Raw genomic sequence first — 27,693 nt, 5'->3', positions numbered from 1 at the left:
TGCAGAGCACCAATGCTTTGTCTGTAATAGTGTCTTAGAGTTCCTGTATGAAAGTTATTTCAATCCCCATTCCCACACCAAACGTGTCCATTCTCTACCTTCTCCACTGCCAGGGTGAAACTAAATGCAAACAACAGGAACAAGTTGTCTTTCATCTGGGTAGCTTACAACCGATATGAACACTAAATTTTCCAATTTCAAGTAACCCTCACCTCAGACACATCCCCCCCCCCCACAAAAAACTTTAAATTTTCCATCAGTCCTTCCACTTTTGCCCCCTTTTCCATACCTTCCATTTCCAGGTCTCCACATCTATTTTTGTGGCACCTCCTTTTGGTTACCATTCACTTTCTACTGGTTCTCCCTCTCCTCCATCTGGATCTAGTTCCATCGACCTTTCAAACTCTCCCCATTACTACCTTCCATGCTTTTCAGATTCCCCAGCTTCTCACCCCCTCAGCTGTCTCATTTGCCTTTGTTTGCCTCCATCCACCTGCTCATCTCCAACATCTCCCTGGTTCACTATGCTTGGCATCGTTCAATTCTTCCTGGTTTCCAAAACACCTCAGGACCCCAATCTCACAACTAAAGGGTTCTCTGTAGTAGCTACAATCCCCATTCCACTACGGACGCAGGACTTCAACTAGAAACATTGACAATTCTTCCCTGCACACACTTACAGATATTATCTGACCCACTGAGTTGTTCCACATTCCAGCATCTACAGTCTATGGCTTGAGTTTGACAACCTTGCTTCATTTAGCCAACTACAACAATACATAGAGCAAATATTTTTGTGAAGTGTAGATATTTTATGTGTAGCTTGTATTACATCTAGTACCCAACAAATTACAGTTCAACACAAAATAAACTGTCTCAGGGAGTTTAAAAGAATGATCTTCCTGAAATTTGGGAGACACAGGAGCAGAATTAGGCAATTCAGCCTGTCAAGTGTTCTCTGCTATTCAATCATTGCTGATTTATTATCCTCTCAATCTCATTCTCCTGTCTTCTCTCTGTAACCTTTGAAGCCCTTACTCATCAAGAATAAGATCCCAAGCAAGCATGTAGATGGAAAGATATTTCAACTACTGGAGAATTCAAATTAGGGGATGTAATCATTTTAAACTGAAGTGCACAGGAACTACTTCTCAGAGGGTGCGTGAATCGCTGGAATTCTAACCTGATTAGTTGTGAAGGCTAGATCATGCAGATGTGTTGTATTTCAAGTAAAAACAGATAAATGTGTATAAGGCAGGAAATTTGAGGGGCATGGTGGGGAAACTGGCACTGAAGAGGAGATGCAACAGATCAGTGTTAAGAAGCTATTCCTTTAGATTCAATACTTAAAAAAAGATGGTTGGATGACTAATGTTTTGGCACACTAACCAGTTATCAGATTTTCCCTTTTCTGCATCATCATCATCTTCATCGTCACTGAACTTTAACTTTTCAGTGTAGTCTATTTCCTCGTGTGCTCCTGTGGAAGTAAAGGTGTACAGTAATTAAGTGAAATAAGCAGAATGGTCAGTATGTTAGCCCAATGCCCAGCTGCTCATCTTTCTTCCCATTTAATAAACAAGGCACACTACAATGAGTTACAAGAACAACAAATTTCTGGTCATGCTAAAGTTCACACTATGATAATATTCAAGGAACATTTTATCTAGCCTTTATAGCTGAAATTCAGTGACATTGCCTTTCCGAGAACCTCACACCAGCACTATGCAAATTTTCTAAGTATTCCAGAGTATAATGGGTGATATAATAGCTTTGTAATTAAACAGAGCACAGTACAGACCCTTCAGCCCACAATGCTGTGACGACCTTTTAACCTATCCCAAGATCAAACTAACCCTTTCCCACATAGCTCTTCAGTCTTTCATCTACTTAACTATCCAAGGGTCTCTACCAACATCCCTGGCAGTGTGTTCGATGCACTTAACAGAGTTTTTAAAAAAACTGACAACCTCATTTACTTTCCTCCGATCACTTTAAAACTATGCCCTCTTGTATTAGGCATTTCCACTCTGGTGAAAAAGGCACTGGTTGTCCACTTTTATCAAATCAACTCATCGTCCTTCGCTGCAAAGAGAAAGGTTAGTTTGCTTAACCTTTCCTCATAAGAGATGCTACCTAATCCACACATCATCAAGACATCTCTGCGTCTAGATCTGAACATTATACCCCAAGAGTGGTCTAACCAGTTTTATAGAGCTGCAACATTACCTCGCAGCTCTCGAACTCAATCCCCCTTCCCAGACAAATGAACGCCAACACACCATATGCCTTCATAATCACCCTACCAACCTGCGCAGCAACTTTAAGGAATCTATGTGGATCCAAGATCCCCCTGTTCTTCCACACCAACACTCCTGCCAATAACCTTGTACTCTGCTTTCAAGTTCAACTTTTCAAAGCATATTGCTTCACACTTCACTGGGTTGAGCTCCTTTTGCCACTTCTCAGCCCAGCTTTGCATCCCATCAATGTCCTGTTGCAACCTACAACAGCCTTCTACGCTGTCCACAACACCAATAACTTTCATGAAATTCAGTATGACTAGTAGCGCAGTTAAAGTTACTTTGCTCTTAGGCTATTATCAGCTTCTGATGAGCTTACGTTTTAGCACAGCCCACTGTGTGTTGATATATGAAAGTGAGCCACTAATTTAGTTTCTCAAGTCAAATGTGAAAGTGCGGCAACCACTAAAATCATACACTCTCAAATCAATATAGCTTCAATTTTCATTTTTAAAGGCAATGATGGGAATCAAAGTGGAAAAAGAACCAGTGGCTAAAGAAAATGCAAGTTAGACCACACATCTAAAATTCTTTGGTTGAGGTCAAGAGGGAAGTAAAAGAGCATTAAAATACCCAGTAGAAGCAGTTTGAAAATGGCATATCTTTTTAATTTATTTGAAGGACTTTAGCAGATTATGCTTGACATCAATTCTCAATAATAAGCTGGATAAATGTGTGTCACAACCAGGACAATGATCTTAATATGCGACTAGCAGGGGAGACCAAGATATCCTGCAGAAGGTAGTAACTGTGGATTTCTTTTCAGTCGTTCAGAGTGTTACCTGCCCATCCATCATCAGTCTCATTTTCAAGCTCATCAAACTCTTTCAAGTCGTCCTGTTTGAGGATGGAGGGTCGTTTCACTGCTTCGGACATCCGTGTTGGATGCTGAGGCAATCGAGGAGCAGGAACACGAGGAAACCTGTGCAGAAGAGCAGATGGAGCATTTTTTTTGGCAAGACCACCACGAGATAAACACGATGCTTTCAGGATTCAGCTTGTACCTTTGTTTTCTCCCTTTATTTTGCTTGCTCGCAAATACCAAACATTTACCATAAATTGCCAATTTTCTCAACTAAGTATCTATCAATCAAGATTCATATCTGGGGGAAAAAGTGAGGTTAATGTCAGGCTATTCTGTTGCAAGTACATCAAAAACCAAGACCTTTATAAACTCACTTGCATTTATTTAAAAGTATGAAAAATCTTATCAAAATACAACATCTGAGTAGAATTGACAGGACAGATATTACATTTCCCTTGGCTGAGAATCTTCAATCAGGAATGTAAGAAGTTCCCCTTTAAGGCTGAGATGAAGAACACCCAATTCTCCAAAACATGTAAATTTTTTGAAATTTTCTAGTTTGGAGTAACTGTAGATACCAGCCACTGGGAACATTCATGGTTAAGGCAGATGGACTATAGGGGAAATCAGCTATTGGATTTCTCAGGAAGATGCAAGGCAGCAGCCAGGACCTTACTGAATAGTCCAGTAGGGTTAAGGTCATATGATCTGCTCTCATTTCTTGTTCTCAAATTTACATACAAACTAGTCAGTTGGTGAAGATGAGCGCCTGCCCCAACCTGTCAGCTGTACTATAAATGACCTAGGGTAAAGATGAAAGAAACTGAACCTGGGATTGAAGTGGCTCAACCACAACATGTAGTCAGGAGTTGTCTAGCTCATTTAGAAGACCAGTCACACAAGCAATTAAGAGTTTACCCACAACACTTGCACGAAGCCTGACCACCAGTGTATGACTAAGCATTTCTGCATTACAAATCCCTCAGCCAAATGAACTCCACTCCAAGATCATGGAAAAAGTATAATCTGAAATTTTCATACAGTTGCCTCCCCAGTAAACTTGGGTCTCATAAGTGGATCACCTGCAATGAACATTCAAGGTTGAGTCTGACTGTTCCATTTGAAAAGTAAAACCCCTTCATTTGTTTAATTTTTTTTTAAAACAGTAGTTAACTCAATTGAATATGCAAGTGACCTGAATAGCGCTTCTCTCCCACATACCCAGTCCTCTCCACTGAAATTAAGTCATCAAACTAGCATCAGACTCTGATACAGAGTCAGTGGAAAGATTTCTCAGTGATACCTCAGAAGCTCAGCTTAATGCTGGGCTCGAAGGAGGATGCAGAATCAGACAGTACAGATTAATAGTGGGAGAAATTCAATATTGCCAACTTTATTGTGGAAAACTCAGGCTAAAGCAGTATACGTGGAAACAGAAATGAGAGGTACCGAGAAGGCGGCAATACTGACAACTCAGTACGAAATCAATGTTGGAATACTATCTTGTTACACCCATTCTATACAGCACTGCAAAAAAAAGACTGTCAGCACTTCACTCATTTATGCCCAGATTTCTGAAGGGCAGATAAGATTTATATTTTTAAAAAAGCCCTCTGGCAATTTTAAATAGATTACTAAAGCAAACACGAAGAAATCTGCAGATGCTGGAAATTCAAACAACACACACAAAATGCTGGTGGAACACAGCAGGCCAGGCAGCATCTATAAGGAGAAGCGCTGTCGACGTTTCAGGCCGAGACCCTTCGTCAGGACTAACTGAAAGGAAAGATAGTAAGAGATTTCAAAGTAGGAGGGGGAGGAGAAGGGGGAAATGCGAAATGATGGGAGAAGACTGGAGGGGGTGGGGTGAAGCTGAGAGCTGGAAAGGTGATTGGCAAAAGGGATACAGAGCTGGAGAAGGGAAAGGATCATGGGACGGGAGGCCTAGGGAGAAAGAAAGGGGAGGGGAGCACCAAGGGAGATGGAGAACAGGCAGAGTGATGGGCAGAGAGAAAAAAGAAAAAAACTAAATACATCAGGGCTGGGGTAAGACGGGGAGGAGGGGCATTAACGGAAGTTAGAGAAGTCAATGCTCATGCCGTTCATGAACACTGACTTCTCTAACTTCTGTTAATGCCCCTCCTCCCCTTCTTAACCCATCCCTGATATATTTAGCTTCCCCCCCCCTCTTTTTTTCCCCTCTCTCTTTCTGCCTGTTCTCCATCTCCCTCTGGTGCTCCCCTCCCCCTTTCTTTCTCCCTAGGCCTCCCGTCCCATGATCCTTACCCTTCTCCAGCTCTGTATCCCTTTTGCCAATTACCTTTCCAGCTCTCAGCTTCACCCCACCCCCTCCGGTCTTCTCCCATCATTTTGCATTCCCCCTCCCCCTCCTACTTGCAAATCTCTTACTATCTTTCCTTTCAGTTAGTCCTGACGAAGGGTCTCGGCCTGAAACGTCGATAGTGCTTCTCCCTCCCTGGCCTGCTGCGTTCCACCAATATTTTGTGTGTGTTGCTTAACTAGATTACTGTTGTTTTGTGTTGTCATTTTATTTGAATTGCAGATATTTGCCTTTTCAACTATTCTTACTGACTTCTTTTTAAAAAAAAAGGTCCTACCAATTTGCAAAGATATAAATTCCAATTGCTCCCCCCAGCCCCAAAAATGGATTCTACAAATTTAACACTGTATCTTATGTACATGTAATAGACATCTAATATCAGAATATTAATGAAGACATTTTTCAGTACATTCGGGCCAAAGAGCCTGTTTCTGTTCTGTACAACTATGGTGTAACTGGAACTTTGGGACTTATAACTGAAATTTGATGCATAAACAGAAGACTGAAACAAAAACAGTAGTAAGATCAGATGACCATTTTATTTTGAGACTGGAAAAATTCCCATATTGTTCAAATTGTGATACATTTGTGAGGGAGCGTAACACCATGGCTTATAAAGTTTTTGATACAATGCAGCACCTCAGTTGTAAAGTTCGTCATGGCTAATTGCTGATATCTCTAACTGGTGATTGAAACTAATTTTCTAGAACAGATGCAAGAAAGCTACCACTGGAACAATGCTGACGCAGTCCATAAAAACAATGAAATTTAACACCAGCATTATCCGCACAAAACACTGGAGAACTCATGTCAGGTGGCACCTGTGGAGGAGAAACTCCATAGATCCTGCTTGACCTGCAGAGTTCCTCCAGTATTTTGTGTGCTGCTTCGAATTTTCAGCGTCAGCAGAATCTCGTGTTTACTATAGTCAGATAGTCCAGAGAAAACTTACTTGCTGGCATCGGGTGATGGGTATCTGTAAGATCCCTGTGGTCCATAAGGTGCTGGAAACGGTAAACCACAATATGGAGCATACATCTAAAGAGAATAGAAATACAAAGAACAGACATGAATCAGAAGGGGTTGAATTACCAGATTCTTTAAAATACAAAAGCCCTCAAGCTAGATAAAATGTAGCCATTAACTTGGCAGTACTTCAAAAGAAAATAATTTGTTTTTGTACAGTCTAGTCATGTTTCAGACATTCCAAATTGCATCAGATAGAGATAATTTAAAACTGAATTACTGATATGTGAGTAAACAATAGCAATTTTATCCACCAGTTAATTTACTTTTGCTGGTATTGATTTACACAGGAATGTGTTAGCAAAATCTGAGCCTTCTGCTCTTTGAAACTCCAACCATACAATAGTTTTCATAAGGCAACTATATCAGAATTGACTGCAATGGCAAAGCAATGCCATTTCCAGAGCTAGGTTGAAACAGGCATCATTTGGGTGTTCAGGTCACACTACTATGAACTGAATTAAACTAACATGTACTGTGTGGCTCAAAGCTGAAGAGTCGTCACCTAGGGCTTATAGAACTTGTTTTCATTTTATTTTACTTAAAATGTGACTATCACGTATGAAATGGAACACTGGATTTTCAGAACGAAGCTGACCTCCAGCTGTACTGGCAGCTTTGTTGACTGAGGCTCACACACAGAACAGTCAACAAGTGACAGAGCCTTGGCAATAGCTAATTACTTATGAATATGGCATTTCAAACCTCAAAATCTACTGCACCCGTTCTATTCAAAACTGAGAATTGTGCAACTTTTCTTTCTCCTACTCTAGGTTTTACATTCTTGCTTTACCTGCCTGATATTCTTTTACAGGTTGCTGGCTTGGCCTTTACCCCTTCACCAGAGTGCTTCAATTAAAAGACAAGTTTGGTTCCAAGCCTTCAACAGGAAGGCTAATGTTAGAATTTAATACAACAGCTGCCCCTTCATGGATTTCCTGGCAACTCTGGCAGGGTAACCCTGCCAACAACATCTGATTTTGTACTGGAAATGTTCCAGAACTGACCAACACTTTAAAAATCACCAAAGCTGTTAAACAGCTCAGGGTAACAGAACATAACAGAGCACAGAACAGTACAGCAAAAGAACAGGCCTTTCAGCCCACAATGTTATCCCAAACCAATTAAATAACTACATAGCTAACTAAACTGATTTCTTTTACCTACACATTTTTCACATCCTTTGATTTTCCTCACATTCATGTTGCTATCTAAACATCTCTTAAGAGTAACTTTTCTGCCTCTACCACCAAACAGCACATTCCAGGTACCACCACTCAGTTTTAAAAAAAAATTGCCCCTTGCACCTCCTTTGAAATTACCCCACCTTACTTTAAACGTATGCCCTTTGGTAGATAGATAGATAGATAGATACTTTATTCATCCCCATGGGGAAATTCAACTTTTTTCCAATGTCCCATACACTTGTAGCAAAACTAATTACATACAATACTTAACTCAGTAAAAAAAATATGATATGCATCTAAATCACCATCTCAAAAAGCATTAATAATAGCTTTAAAAAGTTCTTAAGTCCTGGCGGTAGAATTGTAAAGCCTAATGGCATTGGGGAGTATTGACCTCTTCATCCTGTCTGAGGAGCATTGCATCGATAGTATCGATAGTAATGGTATTAGACATTTCAACCCTGGGGAAAAAGATGCTGTCTTTCTATGCTATTTATGCTTCTCAATCTTATAAACCAAATATTAAATCTCCCCTAAAGTATTTCTATCAAAAGAACTCAATCAAGTTTTAAGACTTGCTCCACACAAAGCCATGGCCTTCCCAATGGTCAAATCTTACCCCCAAGAATCTTCTCCAGTAACTTCCCCACAACATGAGACTTACTGGTCTAAAGTTTCCAGGATTATCCCTGGTTCCCTTCCTAAATAATGGAAGAACATTAGCTACTCACCATATCTCCGGGACTTCACCGATAGATGGAGGACACAAGATATTGGTCAATCTTTTCTCTTGCCTCCCTATCTCAATAACCTGAGATATATCCCATTAGGTCCTGGGGACTTATCCACATCAATGCTCTTAGAGAACCAACACTACCTGCTCACCTCGAAATGCCCAAACTATCATAGATTCAGGACTGATCTCCCTATCCTCCACATCTTTCTCCTTGGTAAATATTGATAAAGTACTTATTTAGGACCTTAGTCACATCGTCCACATTTAAGCAAATGTGCCCCCCCCCACTGGTTATCTTTGAGTGGTCCTATGCCCCCCCCCCCCCCCCCAGTTATCCAGTTGTTTCTGATGTACAGAAAGACTTGGACTGCTCTTTAATCCTATTTGCCAAGGACTTTTCATGGCCCCTTTTGGCTTTCCTAATTCCCTTGTGTTCTTTTCAGGCTTGTTTATAACCTTCAAAGGCTCCATTTGACTCTAGGCTTTACACAGTCTTCTTCTTACTAAATTCATTACCTCTCCCAACATCCAAGGTTCCCTTACCTTGCCATCCTGGTCCTTCCTTCTTACTAGAACATAACTGCCCTGTACTCTGTGCATTTGGAGGGTGTTAAAACCTTCCACATGCCAGATGCCCAGAAATAGCCATGCCCAATTAACTCTCCCTTGATCCTGCCTAATGCTCTTGTAATTTGCCCTGCTCCACTTCCATACTCTCATAAGGTCCACATAATACCCTTATCTATAGCCATCTTAATGTTATGAGTTGAGGGGCAATTCTTTCATTCAGCATCTTTATCATTAAATACGAAAAGCTTCAGGCAGTTAAACAGTGCTGTTTTATCAAGAATTAACCACTGGGCATGCTACAGTAGGAATTATCAGACACTATTCACCTTCAAACCAAAAAAATTGATGCCTTTGTTCAGCAGGGCATCCATGAAGATCTGTGGGATAGATCTGCAACCAGTCAGTAAGCCCAAATAACACTTATGTATCTTTTACAACATGACAAACTCTTTGAAAATTGGACAAATCCTTGTAAAACAACAGATTCTTCAATTTCTATAACTGTTCTTATAATAACCAGTGTGACTTTTTCCCATTTCATCTCCATTTTTCAAGGTTTTTGTGGAATACTTCACGAAGCCAAATACCCATCAGCCCTTCATTCAAATCAACTTTCTTCAAATTTAACTGGAGAAAGTATTAGCAAGACATCAACCGGACTTCAGAGCTCCTTTCAGGTGTCACTGGATGGCAGTATGGATTCTTCCATCCTTGTTTTAATCTTGTGATACCAAGAGCACCGCAGTCAGATTAGTGGTCTAGATGCTAACTGCACACCCAGTGATGGAGCTAGAGATCAGCCTATTTGTCAAACCATACACTCTATCCACCAACAACACACACAAAATGCTGGTGGAACACAGCAGGCCAGGCAGCATCTATAGGGAGAAGTGCTGTCGACGTTTCGGGCCCAGACCCTTCATCAGGACGAAGGGTCTCAACCCGAAATGTCGACAGCGCTTCTCCCTATAGATGCTGCCTGGCCTGCTGTGTTCCACCAGCATTTTGTGTGTGTTGTTGTTTGAATTTCTAGCATCTGCAGATTTCTTCGTGTTTACTCTATCCACCAAGGTCACCTGGGTTTAAGAAATTTGCACATGGAACATTTAATAAACAATGCATTTTATTAATGTATAATCAAATATTAAGTGTTATTAAATCAACTAGATAATCTGCATTAACAGTAACCAGGATGTTTTCTCCAAGATCTTGATTACTTACAAAAGCTGGCATCATCCCCCTGTATGGTGGAGGGTATGGCTGGGGAACTGCCTGCTGTGGCACACCGCTCCCTGATCTAGGTGGTTGTTCGGCCATCCTCAGGGGCACCTTCTGGTCGGCTGAGGATGCTATACAGCTTGCTGCTTCTTCTGGGCTTAGCTCTTTGGTTTCCCCCTCGATCAAAGAGACACCCGGAGCACCCAAGTTCCGCCCACCACCCTCCCTCCAGCTGGTCACATCTAAGAGGAAGTAGAAAAGTGAAAATGTTAAAACAACTTACAGAATTTAAACACAACAGATTGTTTCAAGTGCAAGTCCATATACAAAACTGCATTGTACCTGCAGCAGTACCTGTAATCCTAGTCTTACTTGTCCAGAGATTCAAACTATTTACAAGTCCCAATGAACAGTCCCTGCCTGAAACATTGACTGTTCATTCCTTTTCATAGATGATGTCTGACCTGCTGTGTTCCTGCAGCATTTTTAATGTATTACTTTATCAGTCTATTGTGCTTTATATCTGTTAACAAATCTGGGGCCCTAAGCCCTTTATAGTATTAAAATACCAAAAGTCTAATGAAGTTTTGCTATTTTGATGCTGAAGCTATTAATCCTACCAAAAGCTTCCGAATGGGTTCTGAATTTCCACCATATTTATGCGAAGCTCTTCCCCCAAAAGGACCACCAGTGAGCTCTGTGAAGTGTAGACTTTAGATCAAAACCCAACTGTGTTTGTCTTTGCACTGAATTGCTTGCCAAGACTTCTCTTCAAGCATCACATATGACTAAATGCTACCCGAAAGATTTCTGGTGCTTTTGGTTGCCATCCCAAATATCACAATTTTTGTAGCTCAACAACAAAAAAAAATGTTATAACGGTTCCACGTCCTGATCACGGCCATCCATTCCAAATAACCTCTAAAGACAAGCAACAAGCAACAGGATTTAGGTTTTCCTGTCGCTATCACACAAAATCTCAAACAAAATAACAAAAACAAATTCACAAAATTCAGAGACTTACTTTGAGGGCGGAGGCTTGGTCCGGGCCCATACGACTGATCTGCAATGTCCCTTTCTCTGCCAACTTTGTCCTGATCTCCAGCCGCTTGCAGGGTTGGAAATTCCTCGCGAGAGAATGGCGACTGTTGGTTTGATCCCTTTCCACCTGAGCACAAATGTCATTTTCTATTTAAAAAACATTCCAGCGGAGCCTAAACAGAGGCCCACTTTGAGCACACACTTTCAGAGCCCTATTTAAACTGGAAGCACTCAAAGCAGCACTTCCAGAAAAAGTATTATTTCACAAACAATTATTCAACTGTTGTTTACTCAGTGGTCTACACATTGTGATGGAAACATCAATTACTTCCATTTCTTTAACTTCATAAAGCAGTTGGATAATTAAAACCCTCATCGAACCATTGCATTTTGTATTTAAAAGATATACCAGATATATTGTTTATCACTCGTTATTTTCTTACAAAGGGCAAAAGTGATGCTTGAATGTTTAAGGGAACATTACTCAGGACAGCAGGAGAATTCCCTATCCTTCAAGCAGAATAGGGAAAGCCTAAAATCAGCATCTCAAACAATGCGGCACAGCTCAGCTTTCAGTGGAATGCCAACTAGATTATGATTGCAACTAACCTTGTACTGCATAAAACCTGTAGGAAGGGGCAGAAGATGTGTGGACACAAGTCTGCAAACATCAGCTCTAAATTCCAACTAACTGGCAGCTGAGACAAAGAAAAAAGTTCAAACTCTCAGCAGAAGATTAAATCCTGGCAATATTGGTACCTGTGTTTTATTAACTGAATTAAATAATCAGATAAACTTAAATTTATTATGGAGATACAAATCTCAGTGTGGGCTGAGGTTCAAACTTCAGGTCAGATTTTTGTTAAAGTTAAACAAAAATCAAGCCTTCAATATTGTACATCTTTGTAAGAAATCCCAATTGATCTAGACAGAGTTGAATGTGGCAACTTTTTTTTAAAATTAAAAATAATACCCACCTGCACACCAGCCAACATAGCCACTATAGTAAAAAACCAGCCAATCAGGTAGCAATATTATGACATCATAATATTGGCAAACAGATAACTTCAGAGTGACCATTTCTAGCTTGCGAAATATTCAGATGCAGAGATTGAGCTAAACAATATTTCCACTTTAAAATTTGCTTTGATCATTGGCCTTGCCTCTTATATATCAGGAAGATCTGTACTTATCTTCCTACCTTGTTTAAAATTAGCCAAGAAAATTGCATGAATGTGTAATAGAACCATTTGGCTTATGCACTGATACCAGAGTTTTGGCCTTCAATTTTGTCATCCTAAATTGCAAATTACAATATATTTCTCTTTTCATGCCAAGTATAGGCAACAAATGTCCTCCTACCTCTAAAAAGGACAATTCAGGATGCTTACTCTACTGGTACAAATTCAGAAAGTTTTAATTTGGAAATTGGGATGTAGGCATTGCTGAGAATGTCAATATTCATTCTCCATCTGAACTGCCCTGGTGGTAACAACTGTTTATCTGAATAAATAAGTTCAATGTGGGGAAGGAGAATGTTTGATGTTTTCTTGAAAGGTTGGTGTGCAACTTTGTAAAAAGTTACAAACTGTTGGGGTTACCATGCACCCTTCATTCTCCTTTGGTAGGGTGACGGGTTTGGACACTAGTGTATCTGAATCAAGTAACTATAGTGAAGGTTGCAGATGGTACATTTGTCAACAACAGGGCATCAGTACTGGAAAAAGTACGTAGTTGTATGGTGAATGGCTACACTGCCTTAGATGGTAGCTAACTTTTGAACATTGTTGCAGCAGCACTTCTCCAAAAAGTGGGGACTATTCCCTCCTGTTGGTACCCAGAGAACCTGCTAAAGTCTTGGGAAGAAAGGCACATTGCCCAACATCCCAGCTCTATCCTCCTGTAACCACAGTATTTAGCAGGTGTTAACTGCAGCTCTCAAGACAGCAATGGTGAGGGCACGATTTTGATTATAGCAATGTTATCGAATTAAATGTCAAACTGATGATAGCCTTGCAGAGTACAATCTTTAAAGCTCATTAGAATAAAATATTGAACACAGCAAAAATTACTAAAGGCAAACATAAGTACATGCCACTATGCAGTTATGAAGTGCTTGGCTTACAACCAGTAAGACTCACCATCGCCTTGTGCACCATGTGTAACACTCGCCTGTGCCCAGGATTTTGTTCCGCTTTGTGCTGAAGGGGTGGTCTATAATTAGCAAGGGAAAAGATAGTGTTGTTTACTTCACTGCTCAGCCCTGACTTTTTAATAATACATTTTCTCAAGCTTTGCAGGTACTTTCAATAACTCCAAGCTGACATTGTGGCTCGAGGCTCAAAGGTTGCAGCAACAGCTGCGTAGGTTAAGTAGCAACAGTTGGAAAGTGTTGAAGAGAGGGATATAGATCATCAGGAATTCTTACATTTCGAGAAACTTGTATGACAAAAGTATCTTTAACTTTCATGTCTGCTCAAAGATCAGCTATCCAATTAATATCACTTGTCCTTTGGTGTTATGATTCTCCTCCTCCTTTTTCAATACAACTTACTATGTAAACAGTTCTTCCTCTCCTAATAATTCTGTTATTCAACATTTGATTTCTACTTACTGAAGAAATCCCCTTCAGATCTCATTTTACTTTTATCTTGTGTTTAAAAACACTAGGTTTAAATAAGCTCTCAGATAAATCCCATTTGCTCACTTATATTCCTTGGTTCTAAAGACCAAAAGACATTGGACAAAATGGCCTAATTCTGCTTCTTCGAGTCTACTCCACCATGCCATCATGGCTGATTTATTTTCTTTCTCCCTCACAACACAATTGTCCTGCCTTCTCCCTGTAACCTTTGACGCTCCTACTAATCAAGAACCTTTAAATATATCCAACGACCTGGCTCCCACAGGCATCTGTGGCAATGAATTCCACAGATTCACTACCCTCTGGATAAAGAATTTCCTCATTGGTTCTAAAGAGACATCCTTCTATTCTGAGGCTACATCCTCTAGTCTTAGACTCTTCCACGACTGAAAATATCCTTCCAGTTCCACTCTATCTAGTCCTTTCAATGTTTGGTAGGTTTCAATGAGATTCCCCCCCCCCCCCCCCCCCCACCCGCCCCCAACCCATTCTTCTGAACTCCAGCAGTATAGGCCCAGAGCCATCAAAAGCTCCTCAAATGTTAACCCTTTCGTTCCCAGGATTATTGTTGCAAACCTCCTCTGGACCTGTTGCAATGACAGAACATCCTTTCATAAAGGGCACAAAACTGCTCACAATACTCTAAATGTGGTCTGACCAATGCCTTATAAAGCCACAGCATTACATCCTTGCTACTTGCTCTCACAGGCCCTTCAATTCTATCTGACCCTCAGAACTGGGGTGGGGTGGGGTGAGAATTCTAGTGCCAATTAACTTACCAATTTGGGGGGGGGGGGGGATGTGTGTTGAAATTGGTGTAGCAAGGGGAAATCCATTTGGTCACAGGGTAAACACACAAATTCCACACAGGTAGGACCCAAGGCCAGGATGGAACCTGGGTAACTGCAGCTATGTGCTAATAGGATAACATGTTGCACTACACTGCTTGATGAAAATTTTCAATTCTCAACGTCTATTAATTCTTCAAGTACAAGGATCTTACATTTCACTAAGCAACTGGGGTCTATTTTTTCCCTATTGAGACACTCAGAAAAATAGGAGTAAACCTAGCCCTCAGAAATATCCTGCAATTTAACATAACAATGACCAACCTGCCCTTGGCTTCAATTCTTGACAGTGCACCAAAGCACCTCCCATTTTTCAAACCTTACCCACTTCAAGTACCTCCAATAATCTAGCCTCCACATCCCTCCTAGGTTGAAAATTCCAAAGATTTGCCAACCTCCTCCAAAAAGCAATTCCTGTGCACCTTAGCTTTAAAAGGACAAAAAGGGTGAAGATAATATCTTAGAATGAGAGAGAATGCAATATTTTATAAAACACACACATGTGTACTGGAGGAGCTCAGCAGGTTAAGCAGCATCTGTGGATGGGAATAAACAGTAGACATTTTGGGCTGAGACCCTTCATCAGGAAGGGGGAAGAAGTCAGAATCAGACTTCAATCAGAATCATAATCAGTCAGATTCTAACTTCTTCCCCCTTTTGGTTCTTGGCCCAAAACATCAACTGCTTATTCATTTCAATAGATGCTGTCTGATCTGCTGAGCTCCTCTAGCATATTGTGTATTGTTCTAGATTTTCAGCATCTGCCATACCTCTTGTGGCAATGTATAATAATCTTACATCTGCAACATCTCAAAAGGACAGATCTACTGCTGTTTCTTTGGTATGGAATCACTGAAATGATGAGGACAGATTAAGGAGCTTACCCACCTTACATCTCAAGCACTACCAAATGATGCAACATTTCTCCAGTACCAAACATCAAGACCAGAAATTGGATTTGTCACATGTACATTGAAACATACAATGTAATACTTTGCATCCACAACCACAGTCCGAGATGTGCCGAGGCAGCTCACAATTTACTAACCCGAACCACGTCTCCAGAATGGGAGAGGAAACCCAAAGGAGTTTGCACCATCTCCTTATAAACAGTGTTGGGAACTGACTGATATTACAGCTGGCACTATAATGTTTTACGCTTACCACTACTTGCAGTGCCACTCTTTGTCCTAGTACTGATACGTGTGTATTACACACACACACAGCTCTCAAGTTAATTGGTTAAAAAAAAGCATTTAAGCAGAGTACACAAAATGCTGGAGAAACTCAGCAAGATGAAATATAGGTGAGCGTCAGCTCCAAACAGACTGAATTTCCTTACTAGTCATGCCGAGTCATACCTCCTGTGGAGTTGCTACCACTGCTGTTGCTGCTGCTGAACGTTTCGACTGATTGGAGCCAGACGTCTGTGAAGCCGGCGGCAGCTGCGATTCCGGCTGCTGAGATGTCGATGCATCGGTACTGAAAACAACAAAAGGGAGAGACAAGGCTGAAATACACAGTACAGATTTTACCAAATACAAATCCTAATGAACATTTGAGAAAGGTTAAATAAAAGATAACGGGAGGGGTGGAGAAAGACACGTTTTTTTTAAATTGTGAGAGGGAAGACCCACGTTACCAAGTTTAACGCAAAAAGAGGAAAAAAGGACAAGCTCATTTGCAACAAGGCTTTGGTAATCTCAGAAATATAAAAGCCTCAAGGAGAATTGAAGGAGGGAGTGCCTCCTGAATAAATTCAATCTGCAGAGACTCATTCTCAACATTGAGTAGGCAGGGAGGAGGAAGCAGGTACTGGACATGGTGCGAAGACAATAACCTATCCCTCAACGTCAGCAAAACGAAGGAATTGGTTGTTGACTTCAGAAGGAGTAGCGGACCGCATGACCCCATCTACATGGGTGGTGCGCAGGTGGAACAGGTCAAAAGCTTTAAGTTCATCACAAATGACCTGACTTGGTCTAACCAAGCACAGTCCACTGCCAAGAAGGCCCACCAGTGCCTTTACTTCTTGAGAAAGCTGAAGAAATTTGGCCTGTCCCCTAAAACCCTCACTAATTTTTATAGGTGCACTGTAGAAAGCATTCTTCTAGGGTGCATCACAACCTGGTATGGAAGTTGTCCTGTCCAAGACCGGAAGAAGCTGCAGAAGATCGTGAACACAGCCCAGCACATCACACAAACCAATCTTCCATCCTTGGACTCACTTTACACCACACGCTGTCGGAGCAGTGCTGCCAGGATAATCAAGGATAAGTACAACCCAGCCAACACACTTTTTGTCCCACCTCCCTCAGGGAGAAGGTTCATGAGCATGAAGATACGTACGGCCAAATTTGGGAACAGCTTCTTTCCAGTTGTGATAAGACTGCTGAACAGATCCTGACCCAGATCTAGGCCGTACCTTCCAAATATTCGGACCTGACTTGCACTACCGTACTTTCCCTTTTCTATTTTCTAATTATGATATACAATTTAAATTTTTATTATATTTACTTTGATTTGTACTTCAGGGAGCGCGAAGCGCAGAAACAAATATCATTGTGATGACTGTATGCTCTAGTATCAATTGTTTGGTGTGTTACGTGCTCAAGACACATGACAGTGGTACCCTTGTCACGTGAATGAGGTTGAAGTTATACTGGACTTGAGGTAATGGTCTTGTGATGGTGGAGTGACGTCATTTTCCTGCTAGTAGAGATCATGTGACAGGTGTTTTTTTTTTGTTTGTGTTTTTTTTTTTTACAGGGTATAAAAGGAAGACCCCACCCTGTGGGGAGGGGCAGTTCGTGGCTGGATTTGCCATGTTGACTTCATGCCACTGCGTGATTTAATGTTATGACGTAGTTTAGTTGAAAAATGAAGTTTTATCTAATGCCTAAAGTTTAAAAGGTCATTGCCAGCAGTTTCTTTACAATACTGCTAGTGGAGAGTGAAGATAAGAGTTCGGGAGTTAAAGATCGAGGAGAATCGAATTTCGACGGTGGAACAGGTTCAACCTTGTTTGATCCTTATTCGAAAGGAATTCGTTGACTGTTCTCGTGTTAATCTCCGCGGGATAGCAGAAGATTGAGGACAGTGTGATAAAGGAAAGGTCAGTGCCTTTAAACCGTTACGTTTCATAAAATTCTTCGTGGGAAGAGTTCGACGCCGGGGATCGAAGGAAAACGACGTGGAAGAGAATTTAAATCGCCTTAAAAAGTCTCTCCTTTTAAATGGACTGAGCATTTTGAACTTTTGGCAATACCACTTTAAAGAACTGTTTGAACTGCATCGCTTTAAGAACTGTTTAAGCTGCCGCACAGCAGCTGTTTTCCGGTTACGTTAGTGCTTGTTTACTTTTGGGGGGTTTGTTTTCAGTGTTTAATAAACTGTTATTTGTTATAAAAACCCTTGCCTAACTCACATATATTTATTGTTGCCTGAATACGTAACAGGTGACAATAAAGTATTTGTATTTGGATACCAAATTTAGGGCAGCAGTTAAACTGAAGGGTGACCAACCTTCACATCACCATTGAAAGACACAACCAATAAAGCAACTTCGATAGAAAAAAAACAAATAAATTTCAAGTTTTATTCTGCTATTTTGTCATTATTCATTGTATCGACACAAATAATTGAAATATGCAAAACAAGCCAGAAATTAAGCCTCTGAATTGATAAGTCTGAACTACCGGGCACACAACTGCAGTTTTATTTCTGGGTCATAACAGCAATTCAACCTCCAAGCAATATCAGCTTTGCAGACCATGTGGGCAAAATAAATTGTGTTGCTCAGCTAGTGATGACTAATCACTTTTAAATCAAATGGTGTGCACTACCATTCATGTACTTGTACCATTATCTACTTTTTTTTGTTTTACTTAAAAATGAGCACACAAAATCCAAGAGAAATAGAATATAAAAACAAGGAGCTAATGTTAAGGCTTTATACGCAAGAGTCAGGCTGCACTTGGAGTACTGTCAACAATTTTGGGCCCCTTATCTCCGATAGGATGTAGTCATTGAAGAGAGTCCAAAGGAGGTTCACAAGGATAATTCCAGGAATGAAGGGGTTACCATGAGGAGCATTTGGCAGCTTTGGGCCTGTACTCACTGGAATTTTGAAGAACTCTGGGGGGAGGGGGAAATCTCATTGAAACATACTGAATGTTGAAAGGATTAGATACAGTGGATGTGGAGAGGATGCTCCCTCTGATGGGGGCACCTAGAACTAGAGCGCACAGTCCCAAACTTGAGGAGAGACCTTTTAGAACAGAAGTAAGGAAGAATTGTTTTAGCCAGAGTGGTGAATCTGTGGTATGCTCTGCCACAGACTGCAGTGGAAACTAAGTCCATGGGTATATTCAAAGCAGAAGTTGATAGGTTCCTGATTGGTCAGGGTATCAAGGAAATATGGTGAGAAGGCAGGTGGATAGGGATCTGGGATCAGCCATGATGAAACTGAGCAGACTTGAGCTGAATAGCCTAATTCTGCTCCAATGTCTATGGTCTAATATTGTTATTAGACTTCAGACTACTTAACTCTACTGTAATCACAACTTGCAACAAATCTTCTCACCCTCTACCAGGAAAAAAAACAGGGTAAACATAGAACTTAATGAAATTAAAGCATGTAATACTCAATACAGCCACTGGAATTTCATGTCTGCTATAAAGAGAGAGACTGGAATGATGTTTTTTAAAAATAATACATTTCCATCATTCTATACACAGGTAGGTCACACAGAAAAGCTAGATGTTTTGCACAGTACAAGATCCCACAATAAAACTTCAACTTCAGGAGGGCTTGCATAAAAAGCCCTGAACAAAGATGGGTTTTTTTTGAACGAAGACTATGTTCTCCCTATTAACTGGGAAGCACAGTTGATGTAAAACAAGGCTTTGAAGTTCACCTTTTCTTCAAATAGCAACCAACATTTTTCACCCAGCAAATTGAGGATAATTAATAACTAATTTTTTTTAAAAAATGGAACATGGCAACGGCTACTTCAGCACTTAGTCCTGAACTACAAAATACAGTTCCAGAAGAGCGGAAATGAACCTGAATTTTTATCTGCTGGATCATGATGACAAAATAACTTGTGCGAAGAAAGTTACAGCTGCACTTGTGATCCTTAAAATTCCCCCCTACCCACTTATCCTGAGACCGAGTTCTAAGAAGTCCAGTAAGGGCTTTAGCAAAAGGAAATGGTTGAAACAGACAAAAGCCCCAAAGCTCTACATGATCTTTCATGTTCTTTTAGACAGTTCAAAAGCTCCTTATAGCCAAAGAACTTACTGAATTGTAGAAGACATTTAAACTTCCAACACAGATATGGAAATATCCACAAATATCCATTGATACTATTTTAAAGTGTTGATTTGGTGTCCTCCATCTGGATCAGACTTCAGCCTAATCATTCAAAGAAAAGCAAGGACTCCCTCCCTCATAGAACAATAGACTATCAATAGCAGTTCTTTATGCTTAAGTTTTGACAGTACATGTACCAAGATACATGGAAAGACTTGTTTTGCATGCCAACCAGATAATACCATATGCAATTACATGGAGGTATGAAAAAAAGAATGCCAATATAGTCTGTATTTCAGAGAGAGTTCATGTAGACTAATGTAGGCAAGGGCCAGAATAATGTAGATTAGAACAACAGCTCATCCTCTGATAAGAGGTCCATTCAAGAGTCTGATGGCAGTGGATGGGAATGGTGCAAGTCTGATGGCTCATTCTCTCAGGCTTATGAATGTTCTACCCAACAGCAGAGACAAGACGACAGTGACTGGACTGGGATGGGTCCTTGATTATGTCAATGGCCTTCCAAAGGCAGCCAGATATGTAGACAGAGCCAATCGAGGGGAGGCTGGTTTGTCCAGTAGATACTTCACATACACAAGTAAAAATCTCTGCTGCACCTGTTTCAATGTGCAATTTATAGTAATTTGTAATAAACAGCATGACAACAGAGTTGTCAATATAACAGAAATACAATTCTATCAGCTTGAATTAAACAGTCTGAGATGGCCTGGTGGAAGAAGCTGTTCCCAAGCCTGCTGGTCCTGGATTTTATGCTGCGGTACTGTTTCCCGGGTGGTAGCAGCTGAACAGTTGTGGGTGGGGTGACTCAGGTCCTCAATGATCCTTCGGGCCCTTCTTATGCACCTGTCGCTGTAAATGTCCTGAAAGGTGGGGAGTTCACATCTACAGATATGTTGGGCGTCCACACCACTCTCTGCAGAATCCTACGACTGAGGGAGGTACAGTTCCCATACCAGGGAGTGATGCAGCCAGTCACGATGCTCTCAATTGTGCCCCTGTAGAAAGTCCATAGGATTTGGGGACCCATACCAAACATCTTCAACCGTCTAAGGTGAAAGAGGTGCTGTTATGTTTTTTTCACCACACAGCCAGTATGTACAAACCACGTGAGATCCTCAGTAATGTGGATGCCAAAGAACTTAAAGCTGTTCACTCTCTCAACCCCAGATCCATTGATGTTAATAGGGGTTAGCCTGTATCCATTCCTCTTGTAGCCTATAAACAGCTCCTTTGTTTTTCTGACAGTGAGGGAGAGGTTGTTTTCTTGACATCATTGTATCAGGCTGTTGACTTCTTCTCTGTAGGCTGCCTCGATATTATTTGAGACTTGGCCAATCAATGTAGTACCATCAGCGAATTTAATTAGCAGATTGGGCTGTGGGTGGCGCCACAAGATCTGAAGCACGATTTGAACCTGCTGTCAGAACCCCACATTCCAATCTTTCTCTGATCCCCCTTTCAGTTGGGCAGAAGATAAAAATTTCGAGATATGCACCACTAGGTTAAAGGACAGTTTCTATAAAACTGTTATACGACTGTTGAGTGGACCCCTGCACTGTACACCATATTCCATCTTATTATTGATGTTGCCTTTGTACTACCCTGATGTACTTACACTTTGAAACGATCTGTATAGATTGCGTGCAAAACAATTTTTCCACCATCTCAGTATATGTGATAATAAACCAAGTACAAAGCCTCTGGGCACAAGCCAAGAATGAAGATTAAAAAGTTTTGCAACAAGCAAAGGCAAAACTGCCTAGCTTGCTACTTTAATAAAAGCAACCAAACTAAATAAATAACTTTGTTAAAAGTAGTAAAGAAGAGAACACATAAACCAAAGGATTACAAAAGCAAAGAAGAATGTGCAAGTAAGCAAGTGATTTCTGAAAGATGTGAAGGCCATGTGATCCAGCTTAGCTCATCCATCCAGAATGATGACATGTTTTCCCTACTGCAGCAGGGCTTCTCCCAGGCCCTCTCCCTTATCCAGGAGCTCAGCTTTTCAGAGATGTTGATGAAGAAATTGAGTAAGTCCTTAGTGTGTCATTTACAGACCTAAACTCAATTTACCATCAATCTGGATTTTATCAAGGAGTTTAAAACAAAACTAGAACTGACAAGAAACTCAAGCTGGATCAGACTACAAGGAACTCTTGGAAGCAGAGCACAAAGACTAAATCCAACTCAAATATACTGATGTATTATGTAAACTCATTGGCTTGACTTTTAATTTGTATATGTTGATGATACAAATCAGAGACACTCGTGACAACAGATACACTTTGCAAAACCAGTGTTTACAAGTGAGAAAATAAATCAGATGTGACAGAAGCAGAAGGTGAACAAGGTTAAAAAAAAGACAGTATCTGAGTGAGGGAGCAGCATGATCAGAGGCATGATCAGGCCTATTTTTTTCTCACTCCTTGGACTTCTCAAATTTCAGTGAGGTGAAGCAATGTGACTTCTTCAATGTAAGCAATAAAAATAGCATGCAATAGATTGAGCTAAATGATCTTACAACAAACAGAACAGATTGAAGCTTTGTAAACTTATCACAATTATGATTTGTGGTCATCAGTTAGATCGTTAACAAGAGGAATAGGTTCCATTAATTTGCCCTTCTTCAAAATGGAGGAAGAAAGAATGAAGACTGAGGAAATGGCAAAAACACTCAAAACATGCACTAAAATTATGACACTTTCTTGCAAGATCTGCTTAGTCTCCGGCCATTTGATGCACTTCATATGACATCAGAAAACAACTGGAAGCATTGGATCCAATAAAGGATATGGAACCAGATGACATCCTAGCTTGAATACCGACGACCTGCTCTCTAAAACCAGCAGCATCGCTACCCAAGCCTTTCTATTAGTTATAGTACTGGCATCTACCCAACAATATGGAAAGTTACCCAGGTAAACCCATTCACAAAACCCCAGTAAAAGTGCTTACCTCTTTTGGTCTTGTGATTCTTGCTTGCTTGCCCATCCTGTTCCGTCTTTTGGTACTAAAGAAATATTAGGGTCATTGCCTTTATTTTCTGCTTTTAAGCTTGGCAGGTTTGCAGGGGGTGGCATGCGCCGAGCTGCGGCAACTTTACCGAGACTCTGCAATCCATGACGTGCAGTGACTGTCAAAAACAAAAACCCATGAGCAATCAAGTTAGCTGCCTTGCTAAGAAAATACTGTAGTGGAAAGAGACGTCCTAAAATTACTTAATCTGAGTGATTCAGAGCTTTACAAAAGCCAACTTATGCTAGTTAATAGAGCAAGTTTGAGTCAGCCATATGGGACCCTCAGGTTATGGGTTAATAACGGACACAATCAAACAATGGGAGTATAAACAATGGTGAAATGTATTGATTGGCATTAAATACAACCCACAATCCCTCGAAAATCCAGTACACAGCTATACTGCCTTGTGTACAAAGTCAGAGTGACAGTGACCTGCTTTTGATTCTACTAACCCCAGCTCCAATAGGACTAGCAACTCAGTTGCTCAGTGCTTGAGAAGGAATGTTAAAAACACTAGGATTTTCACATTTCATCCAAATCACGTCTCCTATATGATTTCATAACAAGGTTGTTTAATGCCACACTAGTGGAATTCTTAAAACCTGATAAAAGGGAAAAGGGCAACTCATTCTGAAGCACTTTACTAGAAGGGAAATTGTGTACCCATCTACACTGAATTGACAGGTTCTGAAAGTGCCAAAGGAAGACAACTACATAACACATTAGCAGATGAAATTTTTTTTAACTATGAGGACACCGCTGCACAGCCAAAATATAACCACAAAATGATCACATTATTTGGCAATATAAAGTGGGTCTACCAGATGAAGCAGTTTTTTTGTGTGTCTATTCCTATCAGGGCATTGTCCAATTTCAACACAGCAGCACATGGCTCAGATTTTAAAAGTAGTTACAGTACTTTTGATACTCTGAATGCTATTAATCACTCAGAATGATGTGGCAGAACTGTGTTGGGAGGGAGAATGAAGTTTAAATAGAGTCAATAATACAGCATAGGGTCAGGCCCTTCAGTCCATGATGACCAGGGTATCCTACCCTGCTAGTCAGTTGCCTATATTCAGTCTACAATCCTCCAAGCCCCTCCCCTCTATGTACTGTACAAATGCAACTTAAATGTTGCAATTGTACCCACTGACATTTCCTCCAGCAGCTCATTCCACTTATCCCCTGTGTAAAGCAGCTACTTTTCAGGTCTCTTAAATCTCAAGCATGTGTGCCCTTTGGTTTTAGACTCTCCAACCTAGAGGAGATCTTCACTGTCCACCTCATCAAGACTACACATGCTTTTATAAACTTCTATGAAGTCACCCTTCTTCTCAAATGAATATAAGATCCAGTGTGACCAACCTCTCCCTACTATCACACAGCACATAAAATATTACCACTTACAAGTTAGTAAAACTTGTGCATACAGTGCATGCACAGCAGCTGTATTTAAGCTATTATTTATACACTCATTTGCTTACCTAGTGTCACTGGGCTCAGATAGTCTACTATTCTAGCAGAGAGGGAGAGGATTCTAAAACACTTTGAACTGTGGAAATTCTTCTTACAAGTTTCCATTCTGAGGAAATATTCCCCATGCTTCTTGAGGTTAGTAATAGCCCAAAGCAATGCATTTGCAACAAGCAGCAACAAGAGGAACAAACTGGGGATGACATGACAGGGGAAAGAATCTGGAACAGCCTAATATTAGATATCATTTGGACTCAAAAGAAGCCAGATGGGTTTCTTTGATTATCAAAGTTGCTAGATAGACTAAATTCATTGTGCTGTACATTTCCCTCTAAATTTTAAAGCATCTCTGCAAAACCTATCTCTACATAAATATCTTCATATGCAGCTCAGTGTCAAGTTTTTAAAAAAAATGTGCTCTGGCAGGTTTTTGGTACGTAGAGGAGTATGGAAACAGGCCCCGTCACCCACACAGACCAGCAATCACATCCCACACAAACCTCATTTCCATGAACGTCCCTCCAGATCCCACAAATTACAGTAAACAATTTAACCATCATTCTGAACATTTGTGAGAAGAAAGCTAAGCACTTGGGGGAAACGAAATGCCACACAGATGGCACTGCAAGTCAGGATGAAAAGCGTGATGCTGCATTGCTATAGTTACATCATTACGTGCTTTTAATGCAAGCTCTTATTGGGTTATTTAACACGAAGGACAAAAACCAGCACGTACCCAAGCCATAGGAGGGAGGGACAGAAACTAGAGAAGAAAATCAGTCAAGTAATCTCTTGCCACAGAAGTGAAGGTGCACAGGACCAGAACCCGGCTTTGCTGATGCACACTTCACTTTGTTTCACAACCAGAGGAGAGAAGTGTTTTTTCTCTTAAAGCACATTGAAACAAGTCTAGTGGTTAACTAGATGAATGATTTATCTGACTGCAGGTTTCAATAATAAACGAAGACTGGCAAAACAAGTTCTTGCAGGTTTCATTAACAATCACACAGTAATGTCTCTCTCTGATTACCTGTAGGTTTCTGAGTTTCTAAGGACTTTCCTTTGTAAGTATCAAAAAGGTTGAGTGACGAGTACTTGGTTTTTCCATCCTTTCCCTTTGCAGTTTGCCCCAAACGATCTGACATCTCGCTGGAAGGTCATTGAGTACGGTGGTTCCTTTAGGCACCCCTTAAAACGTGCCTCCTTCTAAAGAACAGGGGAGATAATATTCAGATATGTTGCTTAAAGACGAACTAGAAATTTTCATTCAAATATATTGTCAGCATAGTTTAAAGTGAATGTGAAATGGAGCTGTACGTATTACAAAGGCCCTTGGCTAAATTCAATGGCCATGCTCATTTACTTGACTTAAATAATTTTGAACATTATCCACCCTAGGTACCAATTCGGAGACCAATCTCAAAACTCCCAATTCTGTTTAAAGCAGGGGTTCCTCAGACCCTCTGGTTAATGGTATTAGTCAATGACATGAAAAGGTCAGGAACCCCTGGTTTAAAGGATGTACTGGAAATCTTGTCAGGTTATTTGTGCAAATCAGGAGGAAAAGTATAAAGAGAAGAAAAAGTTTGATCTATACAACACAGCTGGGCTCTTTTGTCCAACTCATGTTGACAACGATGCCCTTTTACACCCAAATACTTCTGCTCCTTTCTTATCCAAGTGCCCTTTAATTGTAGTAAGTGCACCTTCTTACCACTTCCTCTGCTAGCCCATTTCATATTAATACATTGTGTAGAACAACTTGGCCCCTCAGATGACCTTTCTCCCCTCTCATCTTAACCAATGCCCTCACCTCGAGAATGAGACTACCTACCATAACACAATTAATTTTATAAATTTCTGGAAGATCACCCTCAGCTTCTTGCATTCCAGTGAGAAACTTAATCTCTCCATTCCAGGCAACATCCTGGTGAACCTTCTCTGCACCCTTTCTAATGCTAACCCATCCTTCCTTTAGTATGATGAGCAGAACTGTGCAAAATCCTCCAAGTACAACCTGACCAATGTTTTGTACCGCTGCAACTCATATCAACTGCTTAGCCTATGGAGACAAGCATACCAAATCACTTCACTACTTTATCCACCCGTGTCACCATTTTTAGGGATTTATGAACTTTCATTCCAATGATATACTTCAGCACTCCTGAAATCCCTGCCATTTACTGCACATGTCCTGTTAGCATTTGATATTGAAAAGTGAATTAACCAGAAAAGTGTAGGTAAATCTCATTCTCCAAGTTTCAGATTTGTGTTCCTATTTCTTTTCACAAACTCCCAAATTTCATCTTCATCTTGATCTGTCCCCATACATTTCCATCCTAGTCACTTAGGACAAAATCTCTGCAGCACACCACTTAATATATTATTTATAACACTATCTTCTGCTCCAAACACCAACCTACAGTATATACTGAATTACACCCGATGATACATTCTGTAATTACACCGCTTGAAGGCAACTAAATGCTGAACATTTTCTGGGGTGGGGAATGGTAAGTTTAATTTTTCTCTTATCTCACTTTTTAGCTACTGCATTGCAAAGAATTGTATGGAATTGAATAGAATACTTACATACTTCATATACACGAGTATATCTTTACATTATGTTTCTGTCTAAAAGTGCAATTTAACTGTTAAGGTGGTGTTGGACTACACCTACTCTGTTCAGGGATGGGTTTTCCAGTTTGACAAACGTAGCTTCTTTAACCCCCTCTTTCAAACCACCTGTCCTCCCTGTCCAAAATGTACACATCGTTTAAACTTACCACGTCAGGGGTAAGCTTTTCCCAGTGGTGGTGCATGGAATGTACTACCGGCGACAACGGTGGAATCAGATACAATAGGGTCTTTTTAAGAGACTTTTAGATAGGTACATGGAGCTTAAAAAAATAGAGAGCTATCCACTAGGGAAATTCTAGGCAGCCTTTGGAGTAGGTTATGTGGTCGGCACAACATTGTGGGCCGAAGGGCCTGTAATTGCTGTAAATTTCTATGTTCTACAACTGCCTGGTGTAGGTGGCTTTGGCAATTTGGGCAGGGACAGTGAGGAAGTTGTAAATTTAGTGAAACCAAAGTATAACGAGTCAATACATTGGAAAACAATGAAAGGTCCAGACAATTA

At 40.6% G+C, this 27,693-nt stretch overlaps 1 protein-coding gene across 7 annotated transcripts in view; it reads right to left on the bottom strand.

Annotated features, from left to right (window-relative positions):
* Positions 1-27,693, bottom strand: part of LOC140718277 (protein PRRC2A-like) — a 132,583-nt gene that overhangs the window by 77,446 nt on the left and 27,444 nt on the right. For all 7 annotated transcript variants that reach the window (XM_073031802.1, XM_073031829.1, XM_073031821.1 and 4 more), the window contains exons 2-10: positions 25,582-25,757; positions 23,013-23,190; positions 16,081-16,201; positions 13,369-13,441; positions 11,211-11,354; positions 10,190-10,428; positions 6,402-6,487; positions 3,086-3,225; positions 1,390-1,480 (exon numbers count right to left, since the gene is read on the bottom strand). In XM_073031802.1, coding sequence (XP_072887903.1) covers positions 1,390-1,480; positions 3,086-3,225; positions 6,402-6,487; positions 10,190-10,428; positions 11,211-11,354; positions 13,369-13,441; positions 16,081-16,201; positions 23,013-23,190; positions 25,582-25,696 — 1,187 coding nt within the window. In that variant the 5' untranslated portion in view covers positions 25,697-25,757. The remainder of the gene's footprint in view (positions 1-1,389; positions 1,481-3,085; positions 3,226-6,401; positions 6,488-10,189; positions 10,429-11,210; positions 11,355-13,368; positions 13,442-16,080; positions 16,202-23,012; positions 23,191-25,581; positions 25,758-27,693) is intronic.

Source organism: Hemitrygon akajei, chromosome 2 (assembly GCF_048418815.1).
Source record: "Hemitrygon akajei chromosome 2, sHemAka1.3, whole genome shotgun sequence".
NCBI classification, from domain to species: domain Eukaryota; kingdom Metazoa; phylum Chordata; class Chondrichthyes; order Myliobatiformes; family Dasyatidae; genus Hemitrygon; species Hemitrygon akajei.
Note: the sequence above shows the minus strand (reverse complement) of the source record. Positions and strands in the feature narration are given on the sequence as shown.